Source organism: Gopherus flavomarginatus, chromosome 1 (genome assembly GCF_025201925.1).
Source record: "Gopherus flavomarginatus isolate rGopFla2 chromosome 1, rGopFla2.mat.asm, whole genome shotgun sequence".
Lineage (NCBI taxonomy): Eukaryota > Metazoa > Chordata > Testudines > Testudinidae > Gopherus > Gopherus flavomarginatus.
The window spans coordinates 45,359,903-45,372,922 of record NC_066617.1 but is presented as its reverse complement, the minus strand read 5'-3'; the positions used below and the strand labels follow the sequence as shown (position 1 = coordinate 45,372,922).

At 39.9% G+C, this 13,020-nt stretch overlaps 1 protein-coding gene across 2 annotated transcripts in view; it reads right to left on the bottom strand.

Annotated features, from left to right (window-relative positions):
* SLC13A1 (solute carrier family 13 member 1) overlaps window positions 1-13,020 on the bottom strand; it is an 84,450-nt gene that overhangs the window by 7,772 nt on the left and 63,658 nt on the right. For both annotated transcript variants that reach the window (XM_050936211.1, XM_050936212.1), the window contains 4 exons: window positions 8,965-9,063; window positions 8,769-8,870; window positions 2,842-2,945; window positions 521-630 (listed from right to left, as the gene is read on the bottom strand). In XM_050936211.1, the coding sequence (XP_050792168.1) occupies window positions 521-630; window positions 2,842-2,945; window positions 8,769-8,870; window positions 8,965-9,063 (415 nt within the window). The remainder of the gene's footprint in view (window positions 1-520; window positions 631-2,841; window positions 2,946-8,768; window positions 8,871-8,964; window positions 9,064-13,020) is intronic.

Here is a 13,020-nt window from a genome sequence, read left to right as displayed (position 1 = left end):
CAATGGAATTCTAAATCCCTCTTTGGATTCCTAACAGCTACCACAGTAATAATAACAAGTAATACAAACTGTGATAGGATTAAAAGATTTTGAAATGACTTCACTGACCAAAATATTTGTATTTTTTCTCCAATTCATTGCTTGCCTTTAGATTTTTTTTTCAACAGCAGAAAAATACAAACTGTTCAGATAACAAAGGATTTGGATTAACTGGGAGTCATTTATATACAGTGAAATTCAGCAAATAGGTCTTTATGTCAAACTTCTGTGCACAAAGACTTACATGCTGCTAGCTTCAGGCATATAATTTATGAAGTCTGTTAATTGAGGCTTGGATCTGTTTTTTTTTAGTGCTCAATATGAATATTCTTGAATCTTCTCTGCATTTCAGTGTTCCAGGTTTAATTGTTAGCAAGACACACTTGTAAAATGACAGAATAACCTTGAATATGTCGGTAGGCTGTGTTTTTCTCGGCACAGGTCATGTTAATTGTTCAGAATCTTGTAGAAATTGCATTACCTCACACCCCTCTGCCAGTGCAAAACCTCCACCAACAAGAAGCGTTATCTCCCAGGGCATGCATGACTGAAATTCCTTCCAAGTAATCAGAGGAGTGTAATCAAAAATAGCTAGGGGAAAAAAAAAAGTTTTAAAAAGACTTCTCAATATAACTTCTCTCCAGATATGCAAGTGAAACATGTAAAGGCAAATCTTTATCATCAAATTAAGAAGGCTTTTCTTCTCATCATCTTGAACTTCCTGGGGAAGACCCTTTGCAGCTCTGAATTGTCATTACACCATTGACTTCAGTGGAGCCATGATACTTCACACCAGCTGAGAAGCTGCCCCCTTATGAAAGATAGATATTGATGGGACTAATACAACAAGATAGCTACTCTACTTAAATAGATTGCAGTATAAATTCTGGGTTTCACTGAGACACATTTAGGATCTGATCTTGTATTCCTGGTTCATCTAAAAAATTCACTGATTTCAGGAGGAGTTTTGAGTACATACAGAATTCAAGCTCAGGTCATATTGTAATCTAGGTAAATTACTTTCTAAGACAGGAGAATGGAATGAAAATAGACTCATTCACCATTTTATATTTTCCTAAGGTTAGTCTAAATAAGAGCTGAAAATATTTTGTTAAGAAACAAACCCTAGTGTCTGATCCAAAGCCCACTGAAGTCAATGGAAAGGTTTCCACCGAATTCAATGGGCTTTGGAACACGTGCCTACTTAGAGTGAACTTCTGCTGCCCTTACACTGATTCTATTCTTACTCTGCAAGTACTACCACTTGATTTCCTTGGCAAAGAATTAATTTCCTGCTAAGGTACTCTCATTGGGATGGTGGCAGAATTATTCCCTTAGTGAGGAAAGAAAAAAACCCGCAAACCAGTAACACCTCCACAAAAAAATCCCACACTTATTACTTAGAAAAATGTATATATACACACAATTCTGATTCTCATTTATGCTACAGACACTTTACACAACTCTATCACTGTAAGGGGACCTTAAAGCAAGTATAAATTTCAAGGCCCCTTTTCATTTATGCCCTTTTTAAAACCTCTTTCCATGGCCAAAACTATTTAAAGCCACCTATTGTAAATGAGCAGGAGCAGACCCAGAGTTTCTGGCGCCCTAGGCAGAATTTGGGGGCGGCATTTTGTGTGCTTCCCATGGGGCGTGCGGGAGCTTCCAGTTCCACTCCCATCGTGTCACCGAAGAAGGGCCCTCCACTGAAATGCCGCAGGTGACAGCGGCAGTCACTGAGCTGCTCAATTGCCTGCCACTGTTTTCCGCGGCACGTAGGCAGAAGGTCTTTCTTCGGTGGCGCGATGGGAGCAGAACTGGAAGCTCCCATGCGCCCCGTGGGGAGTGCACAAAATGCCGCCCCTCCTGAATCCTGGCACCCTAGGTGACCGCCTAGGGTCGCCTAATGGAAGTGCCGGTCCTGTAAATGAGAATCCGGCCCATATATGCACATATCAGTGAATGCTTTTTTTGAACACATGAGCCAGTTTATGCACCATAGCAACAATAATATATAAAGTAACATTCAGTGTTACATGGACTTCGAGTTAATCTGGATTTACATGAATGAAACTGAACAAAAGCTGTCCCAAAGAATTTTTTAACAATCAAATGTACTTCTCGCCACTTATCCAGCTATTTTTAATTTGTTCTATTTGGTCTTCACTCAGTTTGGACACTTTCTCATCATAGGTCAGTTTTGCTTTCTGAAGGCTTGTCTTCACTATCAGGGTGATCGACACTGCTGCAATTGATGCAATGGGTGTCAATTTAGTGGGTCTAGTGAAGACATGCTAAATTGACATCAGAGTGCTCTCCAGTCAACTCTGATATTCCAACTCCCCGAGAAGAGTAAGGGAAATCGACCAGAGATCGTCTCCCGTCAATGCAGCACAGTGAAGACACCGAGGTAAGTCAACCTATGCTACGTCCACTCCAGATACATTATTCACATAGATGGAGTCGCGTAATTTAGGTTGAATAAGCCCGATAGTGAAGATGAGCCCTAGATCTCATACACTAACTCAATACTCTTGTGTTCTGGTTTCTAGCACTGCAGGGAGATGTTTAAATGGGAACAAAAACTATTTGAATTGATATCATGAACATTTTTCAATTTCTATCAGGTTTTTCTAACAATCTCCATCGCCTATCCACTTTTCTTTTTATTTGAAAAAATCTAGTGTACCTGTTGGGCTTAAATATCTGATAGAGTTCCTAGAACAAATACTGAATTATATTCACATAAGGTCATTACAATCCTTAGTCTAACAAAGGTCCAATAAAAATATACCCAACTGTTTTCTCCATTTGAAGTTCTAGACAAAGTTTTTGCTGGAATAATGAAGAAGAGGAGGCCAATTAATAAGGCAACTGTTGAATCTGTAGCAAAGCCTGGGTATCTAAGGAGAGATTAAATGTATTTTTAGTAAATAAAGAATCAAGGATATACAGTTCCAGGAAAAATAATATTCTGTAGAAATAGTGTACAAGAAGAATATTATAAATACTAAAGCTTTTGGTCTCTGTGTGACTGCACAGTAATTTGTCACATTCTGTCAAGTTTATAAATCTGCAGTTATATGGTACTTAAAGGTTCCCATTTTCACAAAATAATAATAATAATAATAAATAAAATAAAAAAATGGCCAGATTCTTGGGTGTAATATAGTTGCGTTGCACTTCACCCAGTGGTAGAATCTAGCAATAGAGCCAATGTAACTGGTCCCAGGAAGATCATTCCTGCCCAAAGAGGGATCTTCTCATGATCTAGAGATAACATGGAGCCTTTTATGGCAACCCTTCTCTGCTGCCACCATAGGAGGCATAACCATAGAGTCTGGGGTACCCCTGTGCTGCACTGATCTCTGGGTGCATTTACAGCTCCTTGGAACTGTTTGAAAGTGGTGCAAATTAGAGCAGCCCCTCTGCTGCTCTGTTTACTACTGGGGATCAGCTCAACACAGAGCAGGCCCAGGATCAGAGGAATGAAAAGGTGAGCTTTATGCCACCTTAACACAAAAATACTCACCCAATTTATGCTGTATGCTTCTCAGGCATCGGCAAGGATCTAGTCCATTGTGTCCAGTTCTGCACTTCTCACTCAGCCAAAACTCCCATTAAGTAGAATGAGAATTTTGCTTGAGCAAGATGGATCTGAGCCAATGTCTTGTTAGTATTTATTTATTTATTTTTTGCAAAGGGCCCTTGGGATCTCCTTATTTTTGGATTGATACAAAGTATTTTTCCTTCCAGCATCATGCCACATTTCCACATATTTTTGGTCCTATCCTGGTTTATATGTTCCAGGAATAATTTGACCCTTAGGTTTTATATTATGTTAGCTATTTCCTTGGAATAAACCATCACACTTTGTTACACTTTATAACATTGTATAATCCAACACGGCAACCTAGGGTATCCTAAATCTATTAACAATGCTGAGTGAAACTCAAAGATATTTTAATATGAATATTGCACTGAAACCACCTCATAGTTCTTCTAAAACTAATTTTGTTCCACAAACTCTCATGTGAAAGGAACACTACTAGCTAGCTTCTTAAGGATGTAAAAAGAGGAATGGTCCATAAATGCTGGGAGTGTGCTTTAAAAATATTTTTGCTCTGTTGTCTGCTACCATGGAAAAGATTTGTTTTTGCAGGCTATCATTTTTAGAAATAATATGTGGGACCAATTAATGCCACTGCTACTGCAATACCCTTATGGCTACATGTACAATACTCATGTGACAATATTGCTCAACCTTCCCGCTTCATCAGTTCCTAGTACAGCCACATGCTCCCTGGTATTCCAAGCGGACATTTATAGGAGGATCCTATTCTGTACTCGGGTATGAACTCACTGGGAGTTGTACTGGAATGTAGGATTTGGCTTGTAATGATATAATGCCTGCAACTACTATGTCTAGGCAGCAGACACATCTGTGAACAATAGTGAGGTTACAGAATTAGATTTTCTGATGCAATTCCATTATTCCTGGAAAATCTGCTCTTGGGACAATACTGCATACACAGAAATGGATTCAAAAGGAGAACAATACCTGAGCTGGAATTAAAAAATGGCAGCTGTCACTGCTGTTTAACATGATGGGCATGGGTGTTTCTCTAACTGTAAAAGCAGCAAAGAATCCTGTGGCACCTTATAGACTAACAGACGTTTTGGAGCATGAGCTTTTGTGGGTGAATACCCACTTCGTCAGATGCATGTCAGATGTATTCACCCAAGAAAGCTCATGCTCCAAAACGTCTGTTAGTCTATAAGGTGCCACAGGATTCTTTGCTGCTTTTACAGATCCAGACTAACATGGCTATCCCTCTGATACTCTCTAACTGTAGTTTTCCAAAGACCACTGTGTATTGAAATATATGATTTTTAAGCACCTATTTGCCTGACTTATGATACAAAATATGTATCAGTATGAGGTGCTATAAAAATAATTGCCCCATGTATCAGGTAGGTAGGGTCCTGTAAGGAAATCTCACAATGGCCTGAATTGAAGCAATCCTGGGAAATAGGCCCAGTGGCAACCTAATGTGAATGATTCTATTCCGGTTCTTGTCCCACATTCATCACTGTGTATCTGAACACCTTCCAGAAGTGCATGTAGATGGCCTAGTATTAGAATTGAATAAAAAAAAAATCAATATATGTCAACCTTGCATGCAGTCCACAGTACATTATTATATTAAAATGAAAGTAATTCAACTCCCTGAACAAATTCTTAACTCCCTTCTGAAACTGCAATGTACTAAACTGTATTTCTGATCAATTTAAAGAGGACTGTAAGAATAAGAATATAACTGCTCATTTTTTATGGAAATTATTATACAATCAACTAATTATAATAAGAGGCATACTGAATTGCAGGACATGTTGTTACTTATGCTTTCATTGTAAAGCAGTACAGGCTTTGTATTCCAACAGGTTAGGTCAGCTATCATACAATACAACGTGATTTAGCCTGATGTGAAATGAGACGTTTGCAGTCTATTTCAAATAAAAACATTAAAGGACATCCACAAGTAACACACTGGTGTAGCACCTGTGAATAGTATAGCTACACTTCACTCCTCTCTTTTTAAGATCAAGATGGTTTGATAAACAATACACAGAGAAGATAATATAGGAACATAGTGCGTGCACCTTTAAAAAGCTGTTGACAGTTGCTTTGTTAGTATCAGGATAGGTCATTAAGTGGTGCTATATGAACATTAAATGCTATTTTAAAGTAGATAGGCATGTTCAAGTCAGCTTGATTGCTTGATTGGTGGATTGCTTGATTAGCTCAGCACTTAAAATCTTCTTCAAAAAGATGTTGCTTTATGCAAGAGCAAGATCAGAAGCTCTTCTATTGTTGCTGTGCGGGTAGACTTTTTTTTGAATTTTTGCTATTGTTTGGAGAAATATGTTTAAAAGATAAAAAACAATTTTAAAACTACAAGATGCATTATACTGATTATCTTTCTTTGGGTGTGTGTGTGTGTGTGTGTGTGTGTGTGTGTGTGTGTGTGTGTGTGTGTGTGTGTGTGTGTGTGTGTGTGTGTTGATATATAGTAAGGAGAAAACTTACTATCCCAGCTGAGATAGAGATATAGATCTGGGCATCATTATAGATAATACATAAAGCTAGCAGAGCGAATGAGGTTGCCCAAGGAGAGGATATATATAGAGACAAGATAGGACAGGCCCCTAGGGGAACAACAACAGACAGCTGGAGAGTGGAAGAGGAAGAGGAGCTACAAGAGGATATGCAGAAGAATTGGTTAGAGAAGTGGGAAGAGAACCAGAAGAGGTGAGAGAATTGTAAGCTTGGGGAGGAGAGTTTTCAGTATAACAAGTGTTCAACATGTCAAAGGCAGCAGACAGACCAAGAAGGGTAAGAATGGAGTTGAGTTATTGATGAGGTGCCCAAGAAATTTAGACGAGAAAGGAAGATGGGGTGGTACCCTGATAAGCAAGTGGGGTCAAGAAAGGTTTTTTGAGAGAGTGAGATGAAGGGCAATGGAAAGGAAGGAGCTGAGGAGGTCAGGAGACAGAACAGGATTGAAGGACATGCAAATGAGAGGAGGTTGGACACTTCAGAACCAGAGATCATGCTAAAGGAGGAGAAACAGCAGGCTGTGGGAAATGGGGCAGAGAGATGGGGATTGTTTCACACTGGCTCACATTGACTTTTTTTTTTTTTGAAGAAGTCAGTCAGATATTGGAGGTTGAGGAGGGATTTGAAAGCAGAGGATGCATTTGTGTGGCAGACTCATGCATAGCTAGTCTCTGGATTTTCTCCAGAGTCATTCAGGGGAACACAAGCAGCAGCAGAGAAAGAAGATGCAAGGAGTGAGCTAAGCCTGGGCATGTGTGGGATAAATACCGCTGTTTGAGAGAAGTGCAAAAAAAGCTGAGAATGGATGAGAAGATAAGAGTTGTGTGTGGAAACTATGGAGTCAGGTAAGAGTGAGGTAGGACAGGGAGGGGTGGAGGCAGGGCATCAGAGAAATGGGTGATAAAGAGTTAAAGGACATTTTAATGTAGGCTACCAGATGGATTCCTTCCAAGCCCAGAAATAACCAAAAGATGCACTATTTGGTGGCTGCATTATGGTCCGCATGAAGTTACTGATATTTATTATTTTATGACACACACGATTGTGGTAGTTGCTTCACAGAAAAACTCCAAGAGGACAGCTCCTTGCCCTCACCACCTTAGAATCTAAATGGAAGACATAATCAGCAAAAAGAAAAACAAGGTGGTTAACACCCCTAGTCAGAGGCAGAAAAGGAACGGTGGGGAGGGCAAAGCAGCTCAGGGGAGTTGTTAGTGGATTAGAGATTGTTGTAATAAGTCATAAACAGCCCCTTCCCCAACTGGAGAGGTGTTAACAGGCCACTTCACCTTGAATGGTTGCTTGTGTTAACTACAGGTACTAAACAATTTGTTCCACCTTGTTTTCAGCTGTGACATTCTGTGGCCAGGTCTACATTAAAGACCTATATCATTATAACTATGTCGCTTAGAGTGTGAAAAATTCATACCCTAGAGTGACGTAATTATACTGACCTTACCCCTCTGTGTAGACAGTACTGTGACGATAGAAGAGCTTCTACTATCAACATAGCTGCCACCTCTCAGGGAGGTGGATTAACTATGCCAAAAGGAAAGACTTCACTTAAGTGCTACAGTAGTGCAGTTGCAGTTTTTTAAGTGTAGACCTTCCCTGAGTTAGTTTCTCATATCTGAAGAAGAACGCTGTGTAAGCTTGAAAGCTTGTCTTTCTCACCAACAGAAGTTGGTCCAGTAAAAGATATTACCCCACCAACCTTGACTCTCTAATATCCTGGGATTGACATGGTTAAAACAACACTGCTTACAGGCAAAAAGGAAGGGGAAGGTGAGAAAGGGGCACAGGTTATGTACATGTGATAATGTGGTTATTCCATTTAGGAAATACACCAGTCATGATGGTTCAACATGTTTGTTTTCTGTTTTGACTGAAACAAAGTGGTGCTTTCAATTGAATTCCTAGTAGGTGGTTGTCTACATCACATCTGGCACCACTGTCTGGAGTTTCAGCAGAGAGGCTAAGGACTTGAAAGGACATGGAAACTGAAATACCTTTTCCTCCTGGAGGTATTTCCTCCAGGTTCAGTTGGAGGCACACTGGGGAGGGTGGGAACAGTCTGGAGAAGCTTGCTGTATTTGTTTGGTTTGGTCATCTCATTTTTTATTTACCAAACCACAACCCCTCTCTTCATTGAATCCACCCTAAAACCCCATTTCTTTGCATTGCTGATAAGCAGCAAGTTAACATAAACAAAGCACATTTTTACATACTCAAAAGAATCACCAAGATGTGCCCACTCATAACTAATCTCATTTCTCATATAACTACATAATCTCCACCCCCATCCACCTCCTTACTCATTCTCACTCATTGGGCATGTCTAAAATTAGACTGAATCGCATCAAATGTCCACCATGTCCTTGAATTTGTTCTGTAAAGTTAGTACATTTTAGTACTACTACATTTTCAATATTGTACAAAGAAATATTGCTGCCCGTGCTGTTCCCATATTGTAGATAAACAAAGATTTTCAGTGCTGTCAGTCTACAATCTTTCAGAAGTACTAAAGTTCACTTTAAATCTAGGAGAAAATGCAAACACTTAAATACAGTATAGTCATTGTTGGTATTTCAGCTGTTTTACTTACTGAGGAAAAAGAGAAGACCATCCAGGGATGAATCCAGGTTCTCTGGTAAACCACAAGAGGGCCATTAAAATGAACAGGACAAGGGTAATGATTTCTGGGTAGCTGGAGCAAAAGCACAATTTGTTAGTGTCTGGTTTCCTTACATTTAAATCTGTGCTTGTTTTGAAATCGCCTGATGTTTTGCAGGCTGTTTTACCTCATTGGTCCAAGTTTTGTGTACTCCTCTTTAATCACCTGTGCTGAGGCCTGTTCTCTGGCTGTTTTTTCCTTGCCACATCGGAACATTTCTTTGAAACTGGAATGTAAGTCAACAATAATGGAGTGTTACTCTTACAAGATAGTCACAGATCCCAATCTTTCCAGCTAATTGTACCAATTTACTAGGCTAAGATTTCAGTTCTACCAGCCAGTGCTCATTATCTCCTATTCAATTGTGCACACTCTGAACTTTACAGTACTGATTTGGAGTAACCTGAGCAGGCTGGAGTTTACACAAGTGAATGGGAGCTTGGCAGAGGCAGCAGCAAAATATAGCCCCAAACACAGGCTTGTCATTAAAATAGAGGAGGCAACCTAGATCCCTGGGTTCTTTAAGGATGCAGCATGGTCTAAGGGCTAAGGCATAGGACTAGGAAATGAAAAACCCTGTGATGTCCTGTCCCTTTAAATAGTTGAGCCCTCTGCAGTGCAAAACCTCACTTTTGTGTTAGTTTCAGTTTTGTGAGCACAGCAGACAGTTGTCTTTCTATCAGTTCCCTCTGTGTTTGCGACTCTCTCCTTCTCTGCTGGGTCCAGAAATATAACATTGGCAAGACAGGATTTATATCCCATGAGTGTTCAGCGCTCCCATTACCTGAACAACAAAAAGAAAGAGTAAGCAGATAATAATGTGAAAAGGGGACAAAGTACACCTGGAGGCACAGGGTGACAGACTGCTGTTTTTGCTTCTGGGAACCAGTTCCCTACATAGGGGCAAGCAGATCAAAGGAAGAGGTTTCTGCTGTTGGGGCTGTTCAAACAAGACAGTAAAGTAGAAGCAAGCAGCCATCTTTGTTGACTAGGTGCAAGCAGGCAAGCAAACAACCTGTAGGCTGCACTACAGGATCGGTAGCCAGCAGAGGGAGCCAAAATGCAACCAAAGGAAGAATTCTGAATTTTGCAATATAAGCACACAGCCAGCAGAGGGTGAGCCAGAGCAGATAGTATACAATTTAAAAAAAAAAAAAAAGAAAAGAAAGAATTTCCCTGTGGAAACGATGTCCATGAGGTGCAAAGTTCAACAGGAGAGCAGTAAAATGGCATTTTTTATGGGCAATGTTGGTGAATAATGGGTGGTGTACCTCAAACATTCTGAGCAATTTGTAACCTGCAATGATGGGCATTACGTCTTTCAGCTCACTCCTATGCTATTCAATTCTGTAAAGAGACTCAGCACTGCAATGCCAATAAGCTGTCACTCCTGCCATGCCTAAGCTCCCATCAAACCAAAGGAACTTCAGATGAAATATTCTATCTCAATTTGAGGGATAGGTTACTCGTCACTAGCACAGACATCCACAAATGAACTGCTAAGGATAATGTGTTTTCGCTTACAAAGGGAATGGTACTACGTGGTATGGCACTGGATCAACATAATCCCCAGTTTACACAATTCATATCACATCAATATGAATTATCTGTGAATCATAGTTGCATCTTATGGGGAATATGAGTGAATGTTCCAAAACCACTTCAGGGTCAGATTTTGGAAGCTCTTCATGAAGGTGATTTTGGCATTGTACGGATGAAGACCATAGCCTGGAGTCATGTCTGGTGGCTGGGGACTGACAAAGCTATTGACAGGAATGTAAAGTGCTGTATTATGTGTCAGCAAATTCAGCATGATCCTGACCCATCTCATCTACAGCCTTGGTCGGGGCCTCAGACTCCTTGAATACATATTCATGTGGACTCTGCTGGACATTTAGAAGATTACATGTTCAAAATGGCCAGAAGTTTTCAAAATGACTTCTACAACAGTCACTAAGACCACTGGACATATTTGTACTTTGTTTAGCAAATTTGGTTTACTGGTACAGTTGGTGAGTGACATTGGACCTCAATTCTGTTCTGAAGAATTTCACAGGTTCCTAGCTTCAAATGAAATTCAGCATATATGCTCTGTTCCATATTATCCTGCTACAAATCGACTAGCAGAATGCTTTATGTAAACACTTAGGTATGCCTTAAAAGCTAACAAATCTATTTTGAGTCATCAGCAGAAATTGGACAATGTGTAGCTTCTCTCCAGGAACCCTCCACATGCTACTACCCAGGAGTCACCTGCACCTCTTTTCTTGAAGCAGTATTTGCATACCTGTTGGAACCTGCTACATCCTGAAATTTCTTCATGTGTAGCCAAATCTCAAACTGCAAATTGATCAATCATATGAGACTTGTCATTATTCTTTTCAAGTTGGAGACTTAGTGTAGAATTGCAACTACAGTTGTAGAACTTGTAAAATGCACAGGACCTGTTTTGTTCATGGTAGAACTATCCAGTGGTGTTTTATGGAAATAACATGGACCAGTTTCAGTCTTGATGAATACCAGAGTCCAGGGATGTTCCAGTAAGTCTATCTGTTCCTCTAATTGAACCTCCTTCTCCTGCAACTCTTAATTTTGATGACTTGTTGGGAAAAAATGTGGTATCTGATCCAGTTGATTCCATACTAGATGCAGTTGATTCCTTACCACTGACTGTTCCTGTTATTCAGAACTCTGCTGGACCACCATCACCACATTGTCCCAAGAATGTACAAAAACCAGTTAAATTGTTTAAAGAACAGGAGTACTTGTGGCACCTTAGAGACTAACAAATTTATTTCAGCATAAGCTTTTGTGGGCTACAGCACACTTCTTTGGATGCATAGAATGGAACACACAGACAGAAGATATTTATACATACAGAGAACATGAAAAAGTGGAAGTATGCATTCCAGCTGGAAGAGTCTAATCAATTGAGATGAGCTATCGTCAGCAGGAGAAAAAAGCTCTTTGAAGTGATAATTGAGATGACCCATAGAAGGTGTGAGGAGAACTTAACATAGGGAAATAGATTCAATTAGTGTAATGACCCAACCATTCCCAGTCTCTGTTTAAACTTAATTGTATCTAATTTGCATATTAATTCAAATTCAGCAGTCTCTCTTTGGAGTCTGTTTTTGAAGTTTTTTTGTTGCAAAATTGCCACCTTCAAATCTGTCACTGAGTGGTTAGAGAGGTTGAAGTGTTCTTCCACTGGTTTTTGAATGTTATGATTCCTGATGTCAGATTTGTGTCCATTTATTCTTTTGCGTAGAAACTGTCCAGTTTGGCCAATGTACATGGCAGAGGGGCATTGCTGGCACATGATGGCATATATCACGTTGGCAGATGTGCAGGTGAACAAGCCCCTGACGCTATTCCAGCGCAGAATAATCCCTTGCATTTTAAGTCTCCTGTAATCCACCCACAATTCTTAGTTAAGTTATATAGTGTTTATTTTTATCCATGTAAACAATAACGTATGTGTGTTTGGAAAGTTTTTATAGTAGGTTGGAAGAATGTGATGTCCTGCCCCTTTAAATGTTTGAGCACTCTACCCTGCCCAGTGAAAAGCCTGGCTTTCACGTTAGTTTCAGTTTTGCAGCCTGAACAATAAAGCCAGCACAATAGAGATGCTTGGTTCAGTCAAATCTCTTTGTTTCTATATCTTTATCTCCTTCTCTGCTGGGTCCAAATATAGCAATACCCAGCCCTGCCACTGGGCAAAGATGTGGTCTTAGGCAAGTCACTTTACTTCTGTCTCTCTCTGTCCCATCCCACTCTTTGTTATTCTATTTAGATTGTAAACTACTTGAGGCTGGCACTGTGTCATGCTATGTGCTTATGCAGAACCCAGCACAAGTAGGGCTCTAGGCTCTGCCATCAAAACAATGATATTAATAACAACGGGCACATAAGACTGGAGTACTGGTGTGTCTGCCAATAAATATCTATAGCTAAGAGCCACCTCATGTCCGAACATTGGAAGTTCATGTTTTAGACAATCATCATTATGCCTGTGCAGTATTATTCATCACAGTATTTCTGTCAGAAAGAACAAAGGCCTTAAAGGTCAAATTAGCTTGTCTACCCATGAAGGGGGGTGCTTTCACAAAGGAACAAATGAAGCACATAACATATCCATCTAATTAAGGGAAGTAATCTATGTCTTCACTGAATCAGACTC